The 15,010-nt window shown below is 48.6% G+C and overlaps 1 protein-coding gene across 3 annotated transcripts in view; it reads left to right on the forward strand.

Moving 5' to 3' along the window:
- GNG7 (G protein subunit gamma 7) overlaps positions 1 to 13,587 on the forward strand; it is a 148,527-nt gene extending 134,940 nt beyond the window's left edge. For all 3 annotated transcript variants that reach the window (XM_066635868.1, XM_066635867.1, XM_066635869.1), the window contains exons 4-5: positions 6,149 to 6,269; positions 8,512 to 13,587. In XM_066635868.1, coding sequence (XP_066491965.1) covers positions 6,189 to 6,269; positions 8,512 to 8,637 — 207 coding nt within the window. In that variant the 5' untranslated portion in view covers positions 6,149 to 6,188 and the 3' untranslated portion in view covers positions 8,638 to 13,587. The remainder of the gene's footprint in view (positions 1 to 6,148; positions 6,270 to 8,511) is intronic.
- Positions 13,588 to 15,010: the final 1,423 nt, after the last annotated feature.

A 15,010-nucleotide genomic window follows, 5' to 3' on the forward strand; every position in this document is an offset into this window, starting at 1 on the left:
TTCCTGAACAGCCTGTAAAGGCTAGTGTTGAAATGTCTGTCGATCTTTGCCAGTCCAGCTTCCAGCCTGTTGGTACACAACCTGCACCTAGAGATTGGCAGAGGGAAAACAGTTTCTTTCATTTGCTCAGAGGACATTGGCTGGGGTTTGTAGGTCACATGGAGGATTGGAGTGCAGAACACATGCACACCCCTTCAGCTGTAAGGGCACTGTGGAGCAGGGGACTTTCTGCTTCCTGTCTGATCTTGATCAGCACACACATCTGCCTGGGCTTTCAGTGTATGTGTTGCTAACCACTAGACGGCATCAAAAGGGGATGAAACATGCTCATGGAGGAGAAAAAGTTTGTCACTGGTCATTAGCTTTGACCTCTAAATGGAGCATCCCTCCATTTATGTCCCTGAACATGGGTTCAGGGACAGGATACCTCAGAGTACCTGCTACTGGGAAAGAGCAGCCTCCATGCCTGAGGTTATGAACTTCCAGAAGAGATACCTGGTTGGCCACTTTGGGAATAAGGATTCTGAACTAGGTGAGCCTTTGGTCCAGTTTAGCAGGGCTCTTCTTTGGTTCCTTGGTGCTGACAGTCTCAGAGAAGGCGGGGGGAGATAGAGGTAGCATCTGAATACTGGCAGTATGTGATGCCTTGTCTGCTATCCTCCCTGTCCTCAGCAGAGGTTCCTCTTTGGAATGTATTTCTGGAATTTCTGAGCCACATTCTGTGACTGCATGCATTAATTGCAGCTTTACATCCCCACTTTCAACTGCTCTCTCTTTTTGGTCTATGCCAGGTGTGCCCTACCCAGGGCCCACTTGTGGCCCTCGGGGACTCCCAATCTGGCCCGCGGGGAGCCCCCGGTCTCCAATGAGCCTCTGGCCCTCCAAAGACTTGCTAGAGCCCACACTGGCCCGATGCAACTGCTCTCAGCATGAGGGTGACTGTTTGACCTCTTGCGTGAGCTGTGGGACTAGGGTTCCCTCCACTGCTTGTTGTTTCACATCTGTGATGCAGCAACGGCAGTGAAGGAAAGGCTGGTCTTGCTTTGTGCAAGGCCTTCTATAGGCCATAGGCTAATGCAAGACCATCATTCATTCATATGAGTTCCATCCCTAATATATTCATTTATGTAAACTTATGTAAATTTATTCAGATTTGAAAGGTAGATTAATTCTTTTTTTTTCCTGGCCCCCGACACAGTGTCAGAGAGATGATGTGCCCCTCCTGCCAAAATGTTTGGACACCCCTGGTCTATGCCAATAACCTGTTATTGCAGAACACAAAACCCAGCTCTCGCTCTCTCTCTCTCTCTCTCTCTCTCTCTCTCTCTCTCTCTCTCTCTCACCAGCCATTTTCCTTCAGGCCAGGGTTGAGTCACTTTTCCTCATTGGGCAACAGCTCTGGTTGCCATTTCAGGGCAGAAAGTAGGGAAGCTGCATGACCCGTGGGAGCAACAACTTGCTGCAAAGTGTAGGTGGCCAGTTGATCCAGAGCATTGCAAATTGGGGACAAAGGGCTGGTCTTTGCTTCTTGGCATGAAACCGAATCATCACTTCTGCAGCCCAATCCACACACATGCTTCCAGGATCCCAGGCTGCATCTCTGTGCACGTGCCGTATCTCAAATTTCAAGGCCTGTTTTCCATGTCATTTTCAGGGACATGGAAGAGACTAAAGAACTGGCAGTCTTTCATCTTACATGACAAAACAGGCGTGCACTTGGACTCGGCCGTTGGAAAGTGGAAAAACAAGGGATTTTTCTCTTTGTTCCACTGTTTTAACACAGTGGGCGGGGGGACGGGGAGGATTGCATTTTGAAACCGCACAGCAAGTTTCTGGCTCTCCTGATGTTTTACGAACAGCTTGGAACCATACCAGCAATGCCTAGAGAAAGCTGAGACTTAAATTGCAATGGGATAGGGCGTATTCTGTCCCATTGTCCCTGCAGCTGCTGTTCCTTCCCAGCTATAGTGTTCCTCTCAGTCAAAAACGGTATTTATGCAGTGCAGTGGTATAGCCACAGGGGGCGCCAGTGCGGTAAGTACTGCAGGTGCTGCAGCATGCCGTGTAATCTGCCCCTCCTACTCGCCATTGGAGCCATTCTGGGCAGCTGAGTGCAAGTTGCAACCGCCCACCAAATGCACATGGGCACACACAAGCGATGCCTCTCTCCAAGGGTGGTTGCTGCCTTTTTTTTCCTTTTTTCCCCCATCCCTTGGTCTTCTTGCAAAAGAGTGTCACTTCCCTGCCCTTGTGTGCTCTTCTCACCCATTCCATGGTGCCCTGGTTCCTTGTGCAAGATTTATTGCAGGGCTTCCAGCAAATTTTGCATTCCATGGTGCCCTGGTTCCTTGTGCAAGATTTATTGCAGGGCTTCCAGCAAATTTTCCAGCAAATTTTGCATCAAAGTCCTTGCCCTTTGGTTGGCAGAGTTCCCTCCCCCCCCAGCCCTTTTCAAGGGCATCTGCGTAAGAGCAGGGCCCTGACTTTTGGGTAGAACACCTGCTTTGCATGCAGAAGGCCCCAGGCTCAGCCCCTCCCAGTGAAAAGGATGTCAGCTTGGGAAGGGCGCTGGAGAACTGCCACCAGTCTGAGTAAACCTCAGCAAGGGGTGGGGGGAGGGAATAGGTGGTCCAATCATCTGGCTTTGTAGAAAGCAGCTAAATATCTCCTACTTTGCGCTTCTACCATTACCCTAAAGGCCCACGGCTTGGTGCTAGAGCATCTGCTTTGCATGTGGAAGGCTCTGTCGTCAGCCACTCCAGTTAAGGAGAGACAGGATGGTGAGGTTCAAGAGTTGGGAAGATCCAGGTTCAAAACCCTACCCAGCCATGAAGTTTCCTGAATGACCTTGGGCCAGGCACTACTTCTCAGTCTCACCTACCTCATAGGGTTGTTGTGAGGACAAAAAGAGGAGAGAAATCATGTACAGATTCAGCTTGTATATACTCAGATTCAGGACCTGCAGATTCAACTCACTGCAGGTTCCAAACCCACAGTGGATAGGTGGACCTGAGCTTCCAGATGCAATCAGAGGTGTTCTCTGGTCATGTGCAGGAGCTTTTCTGAGGCCTGCAGAGGCTGCACATAGCCTCTGAGGGTCTCAGAACACCTCTGGATGGCAACTGGAGAACATCTCCTGTTGTATCTGGAGGTCCTGTGGCTCAGACCTGTGTATTTGCTTATTTGCAGGTTTTGGTATCCACGGAAGGTCTGGGAATGGATCCTCTGTGCATACCGAGGTCCCAATTATACACCACCCTGAGCTCCCTGGACGAAAGGCAGTATAAAAATGTGAACAATAAAATCTTCAGGCCAACAGATTTATTTTATCTATCTCTTTATTTTGGGCATATTTGAGCTGTCTTTTCTACTGCAAAAATCCTTAGCATTTATTATAACAACAACTTCCAGGTTGGCAGTTTCAAAAGCAACACATATTTATTATACCAGAAGCTGCGTGATCTATAGGAAAGTCACAATTACAGGTGTTAATGCTTCTGCTACAATGCATTTGTTAGTCTTTAAGGTGCCACAAGACTCCTTGTCATAATAAATGGTTATAATAATAATAATACTAATAATAGTCGTGTTGGTAGCTACAGTATTGTGACAGTGGGGAGACAGGCACATGCCCCATGCATCACGCTTCCCATATGCTCTGAAGTTCTTCAAGGAGAGACATGGGCATGACGCAGCAACCTGACCTGGCTACCATCAATGTATTCTAGCCTGACCCTGAAGGTCGAGATGGGATTGCGGCTCCACTTTAAGCCTTACCTCCAGCCTGCAGGTTTCCCATCACCCTAGGCATGCCTCAGTACCAAAGCTTGTTGCTGGAGACAAGAAAGGGGTGCCAACTGACTTGCTTGCCCCTTGCTCTCCTGCCCCCTCCATGGATTCCAAGCCCCTTTTAGTATTTGTCCCAAGCAGTCAATCAGAGAGCACAGAAGAATAGCTCAACTCATGTCTTCTGCCAGACAGGCAATGTGGTTTTCAAATATCACAAAGGTTTATTGAAGGGGGGGAAAGCACAAAATAGGGAAAACAGAGTTGTGGTCAAAGGCAGGTACAAAAGAAATGAAAACAGTTTCTAACCATGGTGTCCCTGCTCTTCTAAAACATATCCTTAGGTCAATGGAAGATGCACAGTGCAATCCTATGCGTGTCTGCTCATAGAAGTAAATCCCATTGTGTTCAATAGGCCTGACTTCCAGGAAGCTGTGCCTAGGATTGCAGCTGCAGCCTCTCACCTCCATTTACCCCTTTGAGCCTGATCACCCTGCTCCTCAAGGTCAAAAGCATGCAAACTGCAACTCATTCCTCCTCTTTAAGAGCTGTTGGGCAGTTGAGCCTCATGCTTCCTCATTGGCTAGTCCTGAGGAGGACAGATCCAGCCTGGGTCTTCTGGCCGTGGTGGGAGGATGTCACCAGTGAGCAAATGTGACCACATCCCAGTGGAGTGTCCATTAGGTCATTCTAGCCCATATTCTAAAGTAGGGGTTCCAAACTCATTTTATACAGTGGGCTGAATAGCATTAATGTCGCCTGCTGGAGGCCAGAAGTGTCATAATTAAGCAGGATGTGATGTCATTAACCAGATGATGGCCAGAAATTAGCACTATGTGCTCACATAGGAACTCATTGGCTGCAAACGACAGAAGAGAAAATATGCAAGTTAGATCATAAATTCAAGATATGAGATAGCACAAATGACATTGGCCACCTATTCAAAGTGCAAAGTGACACCTTGGCAGACGTGTGCTGTTGAAAGGGCGACTTGCATGACAATTGGGCTCTCCCAGCACATCAGCAGCATCTCTCTCTCTCTCTCTCTCTCTCTCTCTCTCTCTCTCTCCACTTGGTCTGCATCTTCTTCCATAGCATTTCTTGTCTTCCGAGGCCTTCTTCCATCTGTACTTCCCAAAGCCTCAGCAAAGGCAGCACATGTAGGCTGGATGAAGAGCTTCCACGGGCCTTATGTTTGACACCACTGTTCTAAAGAGCTTTGGTGTATTACTTAGGTCAGTGGTTCTCACACATTTAGAACGAGAATCTGTCAGGACCCACCGGAAGTGATGTCATGACTGGAAGTGACATCATCAAGCAGGACATTTTTTAACAATATTAGACTGAAATCCTACCCTCATTTACCCACAAGTAAGACCCATTTAGTATCATTGTTAAAAGCATATACATAGTAGCTTGTTCAAAGTACAAGTCTGTAACATTTCCCCAAATGCAGTCACATACCATGGTAGCATCAACTTGTAATATATTAAAAATAAAATATTGAAATGAATGGGAACCCACCTGAAACTGGCCGTGACCCACCTAATGGGTCCCAACCCACAGTTTGAGAAACACTGACTTAGCTTATTGTGTTGCCCATTTTCCTATTGGGCAACCTAGTGGTGCTATGGAGTATGAAGGTGTGGGGGTCATGAAGTGAAAATGGTGGCTGAACCAGGCAGAACTGAGGCAGGCCAGCTGCACTTGGAAGCAGGCAAAGGCTTTTCTCAATGGGGGAAGGGTTGCTGTTCAACACAGGAGCATTCATCTGGTTGGTGCCTTTAGAGTGTGCTTCGCGTTCGTGATCCTGTTGAAATTAAGACTTATTAAAAGAAATATTAGCTAATTAGTAGTATGAGTTTAAGTCAGTGAATGAATCTGTTGAATAAATTTGCACTGAGGTACATCTAATTAAACACAAATCTATTTAGTGCCTTTAAAATATGCCTACCCACTTCTCCCCTCCCAGAGATCAATCTCAGCTCTGCCATGAATTTGCTGGGTGGCCTTAGGTGGGCCACTCCCTCTCAGTCTCAGCTGCAGCAGAGAGAATAATCCACACCTTAGGACAATTTCAAGATTATTCATGTGAAATGCACTCACAGTGCTTAATACTCCTGCTAAGCAATAATGTTATTAGCCAGAGGGGAACACCTTTACCAGCTACCAGGATGACAGTAAGCAAGAAGGTGTGTGGTGGGAGCTGCCACTGACAGTATCCTGCCCCATATCGTCACTGGTGCATAATAAAGAAGGGCATGACTCTGGTCGCACACAGAGTGCGTTGCCCTGAACTCAGTGTAGCCGCTTTGTGGAAGAAAGAAACCGACTGAAGTTTTCTCCTCCTTTTTTGCCTCAGCATTCTAGGTGCCAGCTGGGTCTAGAACCGATGGCAGACAATGTCGACCACTAACAACATAGCTCAGGCCCGGAAGCTGGTTGAGCAGCTGCGCATTGAGGCCGGGATTGAGAGGATAAAGGTGAGCACTTGCAAGGAAGTTGTGGGGCTCATGGGTTGCATAGGGTCCAGCATGGGTGAAGAAAGTTATTCTTCTTATTTTTCGCATGGACAGTCCACCCTCTTCTTCCAAGTAGATTGGAGAAGTTTGGACCAAGGACAGAGAAATGGGACTTTTCCCCCCCAGAGGATTGAAGTACAGTGGCATCTATGTGCATCCCAATTCTGCCTTTGCTCAAATTGGTTTGGCAGGTTTTTGTGTTTGTTTCGGAAACCCGTGTGGGCAAAGGCAGCAGTGCGGAAACGGATATTTGCCTGCCGCACTGGAAATGAAGTCTTTCATCAGCTACAATCAGTTTGCTGAAAAATGACTGACATTGTAACTTGGGTTTCTCTGTGCTCTTCCTCAGCTTAGGCCAAGGAACTGCACGATCACATCTGCCTGTGTTGAAGCCACATTTGGGATACTGTGCGCAATTCTGGTCACAACATTTCAAAAGAGACGTAAGAGCTGAAAAAGCCACAGAAGCAGCTTTTTCATTTGGGATACTGTGCACAATTCTGGTCACAATATATCAAAAGGGATGTATGAGAACGGAAAAAAAACCACAGAAGCAGGCAACCAGAATGAGTGGGAAGTTCCACAGGGCACCTTTCTTATGAGGGAGGTTACAGTGCTTGAGGCTTTTTTCATTTTCAAAAAGGTTTGGATGGCTTTAGAAGGCATGGTTCAAATTCGTGGGGGAGGAGGCAAAGTCCATCAGAAGCAAGGAGACACCATAAGTCAATGGAACGTCCATATTCTACAACAGTGAGTCCTTGGTACCCACAAGGGATCTGATCCAGGATCCCTGTGGATACCAAATTCGCGGATAATGAAATATGTGGCTGGAAGGCCTCAGAGGACCTCCTGGATGCAACCAGAAGTCACCGGGTGAACCAGAAGACACTTCCGGTAGCATCTGGGAGGCCTTCTGAGGCCCTCCAGCTTTGGCATCCATACTGAAATGCAACCTCTGAATACCAGTTGCTAGGGGAAAAACAACAGGATGGGGTTCAGATCACGCTGGTGAGCTTCACAGAACACCTGGTTGGCCATTATGTGAATGAGGTTGCTCAACTAGATGGACCCGCTTTGAAAGTCTGATCCTTCCTCTTGTACACATACCAAGAAGTAAATAGCGATGTTGTACCCTCAGGATGATCTTATCTGCTGCAGACATGTGGTGACACTGCTATGCCTCCAACAGTGGCAGGGAGCACACTGGGAAGGGCACTCAGGGCCCAACATCTATCGGCCCTTCTCTGAAGTGAACAACCAAGCGTATTTCAGCAGGAGCAGCACCATCTCCAAGGCTGTTCCCCACCAGTCTAGCCTGGCACACCCATCATCTTGTAATTTGTCAAAATGTGTGCCTGGATCTTCCTGTCCGCCCCCACATCTTGGTTTCAGGCTGTCTGGGGAGGAGGGGGTTTCTTCCCAGAATAGATCTTTGAGCTAAGATAAATGCAGAGTCCAGAGCTGTTTCTTCCACCAAACCCTTTACTGTGGCTTCTGGGGCTCCGTTTTTAGCCACTGAGGACTGCTGCACTTTGGGGCCCGCTTTCTTTTTCACAGCGCTCTCAAAGAGGAGAGACGGCTGGCACAGAGGGATCCTTATTAATCACCGAGTCCCGGCATTTAAACGTGGCTTTTCTCTTTGTACAAATCCTTCAGCACTTCCGCTCTCCTCTTGTGGTTCTCCTTTTGCCTGTGATCAGGCTAGAGTTGGTTTGAGCCTTAAATAAACAGAACTTTTCAAAATGCTCATTTTGGAATAAAAAAGTTGAAAGCAATTTACAAGGCGACCTCAGAAGAGCCCTGCTGGATATCACCAAGGAAAGTCAACTACACCAGTATCTTCTTTCCAGTGGTGGCCAGGCAGATGTTCCAGAAGACCACAAGGAAGGTGGCAAAAGCTCTCGCCTGTTGTTGGCTCTCCAGCAACTAGTATTCAAAGGCATGCTGTCTCTGAAGGTGGAAGGTCTTCATCTATTGTGTTTGATAGCAATTGATAAATCTCTCCTTTTCCTTGAGTTTTTCTCATCCCCCTTTAAAGCCGTCATAGTTTATGCTCATCACCACATCTTGTAGCAGTGAGTTCCACAAGTAAACTCTGCATTGCATTACAGCATAAAAGTGCATCATTCCTTTCCCCCCTGTCTGCGCGTGCACGCACATGCAGCTTGCTAACTCCTTCCCCATGTTCTCCTTCCAAATTCAGGTCTCCAAAGCGTCATCCGAGCTCATGAATTACTGCGAGCAGCAAGCCAGGAACGACCCACTGCTGGTTGGTGTCCCAGCCTCCGAGAACCCCTTCAAGGACAAGAAGCCGTGCACCATCCTATAGCCTGCCCCCCTTGAATGTTTGTCTGCACTCTCTCAGGCAAGGAACTGGCCTGCATTTAATTGAAAGCCAAGCCACGCCAAACTTTCAAACCACCCAGCGGGCAAAAGCTCAGCACCGAGGCCTAGTCGGATTCCAGCAAAAGTTATCTTCCAAAATCTATAGCATTTATCAATCCAAGGTTGGCTCTGCTCCTAAGAGGCAGTCACATTTTAAAAACAAAGTGAGCAGTCAGAATAGGGTGTGTGTGTGTGTGTGTGTGTGAGGCACAACAGCTGAAGTTGCCCTGAACTCAGAGCAACTGATTTCACATTGACCCGTCTTTATCCAGAGATACAAAACTGGGGCAGCGGGTATGTTTTATTGCATAAAATTAATGTTTGCAAATGAGTGAATTCAAAATTAATGCCAGGGTGGCAGCCCGGTGGGAAAGAGGGACAATGTGCTTAGAATATCCGTATTCTGAGGTCTAAGAAGAAAACCATGACGTGCCCGTCCATCCCCAAACATGTCCCATACTTTGGAGGCATCATGTAACCATGCAGGATCTGTGAACAGCAGAAGCAAAAGTAGTTGTGCCATTGCTGAGGTGGGGGCAGAAGCGGGAGGGGGGTGCCCAGCTACCTGTTCTGTAGGACCATGGGAGAGAGGAGTCTCTTTTGGGAGACAAAGGCTCAAGAAAGACCTTCCTTCCCTTTCTTTTCCGTCATCATATATTTTAAGACCATTCCTCTCCATTTTCTGGTGTTTCAATCTTCTTGCTTTCCAAACCAACCTGCAGCTTCCACTCCCCCCTGTAACTGGTTGCCAGTGCCATTCATTCTCTTCCAACCAACTCCCATTTCAACTTACCTTCCTGGGCCTGATGGGCCGCCCAATCTACTAGCCCACTGCAAGAGCCCTTCACCATAGTGAAAGGTCCCTTCTGTGACTGGCAAGAAGTGTGTGAAGCTGGCCAGGAAGTTGCATTCCCACTTCCCTTGCGGAGCAGCTGGAAGCACAGTTCTTCCACTCTGTGGACGGGTGTCAACTCACTCACGCTGAAGGTTCACCCGCCTTCACTAGAACGAACCGTCCCATCCCTTTCTTACACGAGGGAAGGATTCCAAGTGAGTGTTGCATTGGCCCAAGCACTGGAGGTCCCATTCTGTCCCAAGAAGCCCCCAAAAGGGGGTGGGTTTGGGCAGAACCTTCCAGTTGGCAGGCCGAAAGATGTCCAATGGTCACTAACCATTTGAAAGCTCCAGGTGCTTCTTGTTAAGAGTGCCACTGATTTCTGAAAGTGTTCCCAAACTGGGAGTGGGACTGTGCCTAAGATTGTCCCTCTCTTCATCGCTGGTGAAGCATGACCCTAGACATAAATGGGATATTTGGTCTGATTTGCACTCCAAGTAAGGGGACAGGGGAGGCCCTGGGTCACTCTCTGCATCATTCTCCATAGAAGGGCATATTGAGGTATAGTTTGCAGTCTAATTCTGGCTTTGCAAGGGACAGCTGACAGACAGATCCCTTGGCCCATGTGCCACAGTCTTTGCCTGGGGATTTTGGGGGGAGGTCCCAGAAAGGAGAACTGACAAATCCATCCATTAGGTCTAAGTCGGGGTGGGGTCCCTGTGTCCTGTTCCAGCAGGCAAAGGCTGCTCAGTGAGAGAGGCAATCCCCGCCTGCCTCCCCAGCAAGGTCAACCTTGGTTGGAAGTGCCAAACAAATTGCGATCTAGTCGGATCGGCAAAATCACCCTCTATGAGCTGCCACTCAGGTCTTCTCTATTGGCTCAGTTTGATAGGGGGGGCTTTTTTTCTCGCACCCCCCTTGGCAGCTGTGGCTCCTTGTCCCCCATCGGGAGGTTTGCATGGGACTGAATCAGCCCACCCGAGCCTTCCCTTTCCTACGTCCTGCCCCATTAGCCTCCCTTGACTTCTCATGCAGGGGGATCAGCAAGCACTGCTTTTCATTCATCAGTGTCCATTCGCTTTTCTGTCTCTTGCCATCAGCCTTTAAAACACATGTGATTTGAAGAACCAGGACGGACAGTTACCAACCCACATTGATCTAGCAAAGGCCTCTATGGGCCTGCTGAGCATTCTCCAGGGCAAGACTCTCCCCTTGAAACCAGTAAACACAACCTGTTCTTGCTCCCGTTGGAGGGGAGGAAAGGGGCTCCCTGGGTGTTGGTCTTCTTTCCTCCAAAGCTTGGCACTTTCTCTTCTTCCAGCCTTAACCCCTCCTCTGCCATGCATGGTGCTACCACATGAGAACTGGACAGTCCATGAACTCCAGGCTGCCAAGCGGGGAGGCTTCTTGCTCTGGGGTCACGTCGGCTCAGTTCTGGACCCAAGGGAAGGATGTGGAAGCTGAGCCCCCCCAATGGCTGCTTTGCAGATTGCTCTCCCCACCCCCATCTCCGACTCTCTACAGTGGTATGTTACATGGCATTCCTCACCCCTGGCTGAGCCCTTGTAGCAGTACAGGCCCAGGCACTGCCTGCCACCCTACTTTGCTTGGAGAGCTGCAGTAGATCAGGGCTGTGTTTGGCCTGTGTGAGGAGGCTCAGAAAGCTGCTGCCCTGCCTCTAGATCAGGATGCCTGCCCTTTTGAGGGCAGCCAGAGCAGGAGGGGACAGTAGTGGTCTTTGGAGGGGGCAGTGGAGGTGGGTGAGGGCCCTGAGGATGTGGGCAGGATCAGGGGGAAGGAGAGATGGACAGGAATACGTGCCAAATAATTCAGCAAGGCTGTTTTGTGTTGCCCTTCCTTGGCAAAGCTGTGCAAATGGACACTGGAAGAGAAAGAGGCAAGAGAGGCCAGTTCTTACTAATGTAGCACGACACAGCCTAAAGGTGCTTCTTGACACCCTGGCAAAAGCCTGCCCCGCCCCCCCAACCGCTTTGCCAAACTTGCAGAGTCGCCACTTCTTCAGGAGGCTCTGGCAGCCTGCACTCTGCCTGTCCTTGTGACAGACCCCTGATGGGCTGTGTGAATTGGCCCCAGCCCCTCTGATGGGCTAGGGGAGGCTGCACTTCAGCAGAAGCAGGCACTTCAAGAAAGGAAGGCAGAGGGGGGATGCTTCAGCCACCTTCTCCTCTACTCTGTTCCCCTCTCTGAATCCAGGGAGTGGGAGGAGTGCAGTAGTGTAGCTACAGGGGGGTGGCAGCACTGTGAGTATTGCAGGTGCTGCAACACACTCACCATTGGTTATATGACACCTTGCAGCACTTGCAAAACTTACCACCTCCCGCCCTGTAGCTTCTCTACTGGGAGGAGGGGTGGCTTCTCTACAGCCAAGGGGTGGAGCATTTGAGACACGGCTTCAGGCAGCTGGAGGTTTTGGGCTGGCCCTGTCAGGAGGGATGATGGGGGAGCAGAAGGCCCTCCCCCAAGTCCTCACCTTTCTGTCTCAATATATGTTTTTTAATTCTCCTTATATGAATTGAGTGACTGTAACTTGTAGATGTTTTTGTATAGCCTAAATATACAGTAAGTGCAGATTTTAACACTAACCGCTTGTACTTTGTGCATTTGTCTGGAAAAGAGCAAAGAACGGAGAGCTGTCCCTTCCTGGACTTTTGTAAAGTGCTTTGCAAGGGGGGAAAGGTACAGAGGGGCTGGTCTGCTTGCATCCCAAGAGAAAGGGGCTTCCCTAACAGGCCTTCTGGGCCTCTAGCCATGGGTCTGCGTGGATGTCAGCATGCTCCTGTTATGGCCTGGAGTTCCCCCAGCTTGTAGGAGCTTCACTTGTTTTCCAAATGCTTGTTTGGAAGGCTGAAGGGAGAGAGGAATGAGTCAGTCTGCCTCCCTTCCTCCCTCCCACTCATCCTCTCTAAATGTCCTCAGACCGCACCCCCAAACAAGCCGCACCTCCAAACCACAGACCGCACCTCCAAACAAGAGAATCCCCACACTTGTTTGCTCCACCTCTGATTGGGGTCTTCTCACTTTGGCACTTTCACCTTCACTTGGCTTGAGAAACCACTCAGGCTGCCACTGGTCACGACGGCTCCCCATTGACCCCTTTCTGGTCTCAGCCTCAAAACAACTCACCTGGCTTGTGGAGTCGCTGAAGTTAAGGGAGGATTTGAGCAGAGGGGCAGCTTGTCACACAAGGGTGAGAGAAGTCTCACCTGCAAGGATACACTCACCTACGTCAGTGTGAATGGACAGGAGTCCTGCCTGCCCCCTTTCCTCTTTGGGATCCAGCCACTTGACTGGCTGAGCTCTGTCCATCCTTCAAAGTTCTCTATTGCTCTGTTCTTTTGTAAAGGGAGAAGGGCCAGTGCCCCTCTTCCGGGCAGCCACAAGCAAGACAGGTGTTTCCCTTCCCCAGCAAGCTGTGCCAGGCTCCTTCCTTGCCCAAGTACCCCATTATTCATACTTGCAGGGTGTTCCAAGAAGATCCAGGCCTTATACAGGATCTGACCCATCACAGGTGCCACCTCTCTCTCTCTCTCTCTCTCTCTCTCTCTCTCTCTCTCTCTCTCTCTCTCTCTCTCTGCCAAGCTCTCTTTAAAAGAGTTAATTTTAAAAGCTGATTTTTTTTTAAATTTAACCAGGTTGAAAATGCAGGTATTTCATTTTAAAAAAAACCACTAAAAGAAACATCAGGATAATTTGCTATTTTCCTCTCTCTCTCTCTCTCTCTCTCTCTCTCTCTCTCTCTCTCTCTCTCTCTCTCTGGTTTATGTTCTTACTTGCCAAATTCTGATATTGTTGCCAAAAGCAAAATCAAGGTTTGTAAAGATTGTATTTTAGGAAAGTAAAATCCATGTCTGTAATGTAGGCTTGATCATATTTTCTCTCACTACTTTTTTTTATTATTATTTTGTAATTTCTCCAGTTTTTTTCCAGTGTGCCATAGACCAAGTTCTTGCACAGTGTTTAATATTTTGTGGAATTGCTGTTTAAGGAAAAAAAAAAGTGAATTAATAACATGATGAATAAAAACTCACTTTTGCTGGAGCTTTTGTTATTCTCTGAACTGGGATGGAAAGAGGGACAAAGCTGTGTTTGTTGACGTGTACTTTTTTGGACTCAATCGTTGGATTTGAGACGTTACTAGGATTCCACTCACCCTGGTGGAGAACCGACTTGAGTGGAAGCCATTTGCCTGCCAGGTAAGCCACCAGAGTCTTAGTAGAAGGGGCTTCTATTCTTACAGGGACCTGAGAGTTGGGGAAGGATTATCACAGGTACCTTCTGGGAAGGATTGGGGAAAAGGAATGCGCCAAATCAGGGTGGCCAGGGGAAGATCTCGGCAGCACACCAAGATCTTATCCCCCTTTTCACAGCCTGACATGCCCCTTGAGGCTCCTTATGCCAGCTAAATAGCTGTCCAAGTGTGCAAAGGACTTCACACGTGTAATCTTAATGTTTTCTTTACAACAACCCTGTGAGATCAGTAATTACAATATTGTTATCCCCATATTGAAGATGGAAAAACTGAGGCTGAAAGAGAGCGACTTGCCTGAGGCCACCTAAAGGTTTACCTAGACATTACTGTTAGAATTGTTTTTTAATATTTTGACTCTCCTACTTGTAGCTTTATTTGTACCAGTGAGATTCCCCCCCCCTTGTGCTCTGCAACCATGGACAGGTAAACAGATGAGTCCCATTTGGGTATGTGAGGGCTTCCCAGGAGCATGCCAGCTTAGCCCTGCCCCAGTGATGATGTGCACACTTACCCCGCCCCTCAACTCTGCACGTTCAGGTGTTTGTCTGCAGTCAGTAGCACTGAATGCTTCTCTCTGTGATTGCAGCCCTATAATGGTCCAGGACTGCAGTCATAGGGAGAAGCTCTCCCAAGCGTCAGGGATTGTCACTGCAGACAAACACTTGAACAGGCAGACAACCAAGGGCAGTACTGTATATCCTTTGCAGGGGGTGGAGGGGGCAGAGCACAAAATTGCACCCTTGGGAATCTCCACACTTCCACTATCCATGACAGTGTGACCATCTCACTAGGGCTGCTGTCAGGGAGATTCTTTAAATTGATTAGTGCCACAGTGAGAGAAGCAGCATTTATGGGGACCATAAAAAGAGCATCAGGTGGAATCAGGGCAGTGTCTGATTTCCTTTTATAGAACATAGCGAACTCCTTCAGAGCCTGAATAGTGTAGTGGTTTGGGAGTTAGACCTGGAAGATCCAGGTTCAAATCCCTGTTCAGCCAGGAAGCTTCCTGGGTGACCTTAGGCCAGTCACTTTCTCTCATCTTCACCTGCCTTACAGGGATGTTGTTAGGAAGGAGCCATGTTGAGAAGGCCCTGGAGGAAGGGCAGGATAAAAATGTGAAAAATAACTAGCTCGATCCTATGCAGAAGTAGCTCAATCCTATGCATATCTACTCAGAAGTAAGTCCAATTGAGGTCAGCGGTCCTACTCCCA

The sequence above is a fragment of the Tiliqua scincoides genome, chromosome 8, assembly GCF_035046505.1.
Source record: "Tiliqua scincoides isolate rTilSci1 chromosome 8, rTilSci1.hap2, whole genome shotgun sequence".
NCBI lineage: Eukaryota > Metazoa > Chordata > Lepidosauria > Squamata > Scincidae > Tiliqua > Tiliqua scincoides.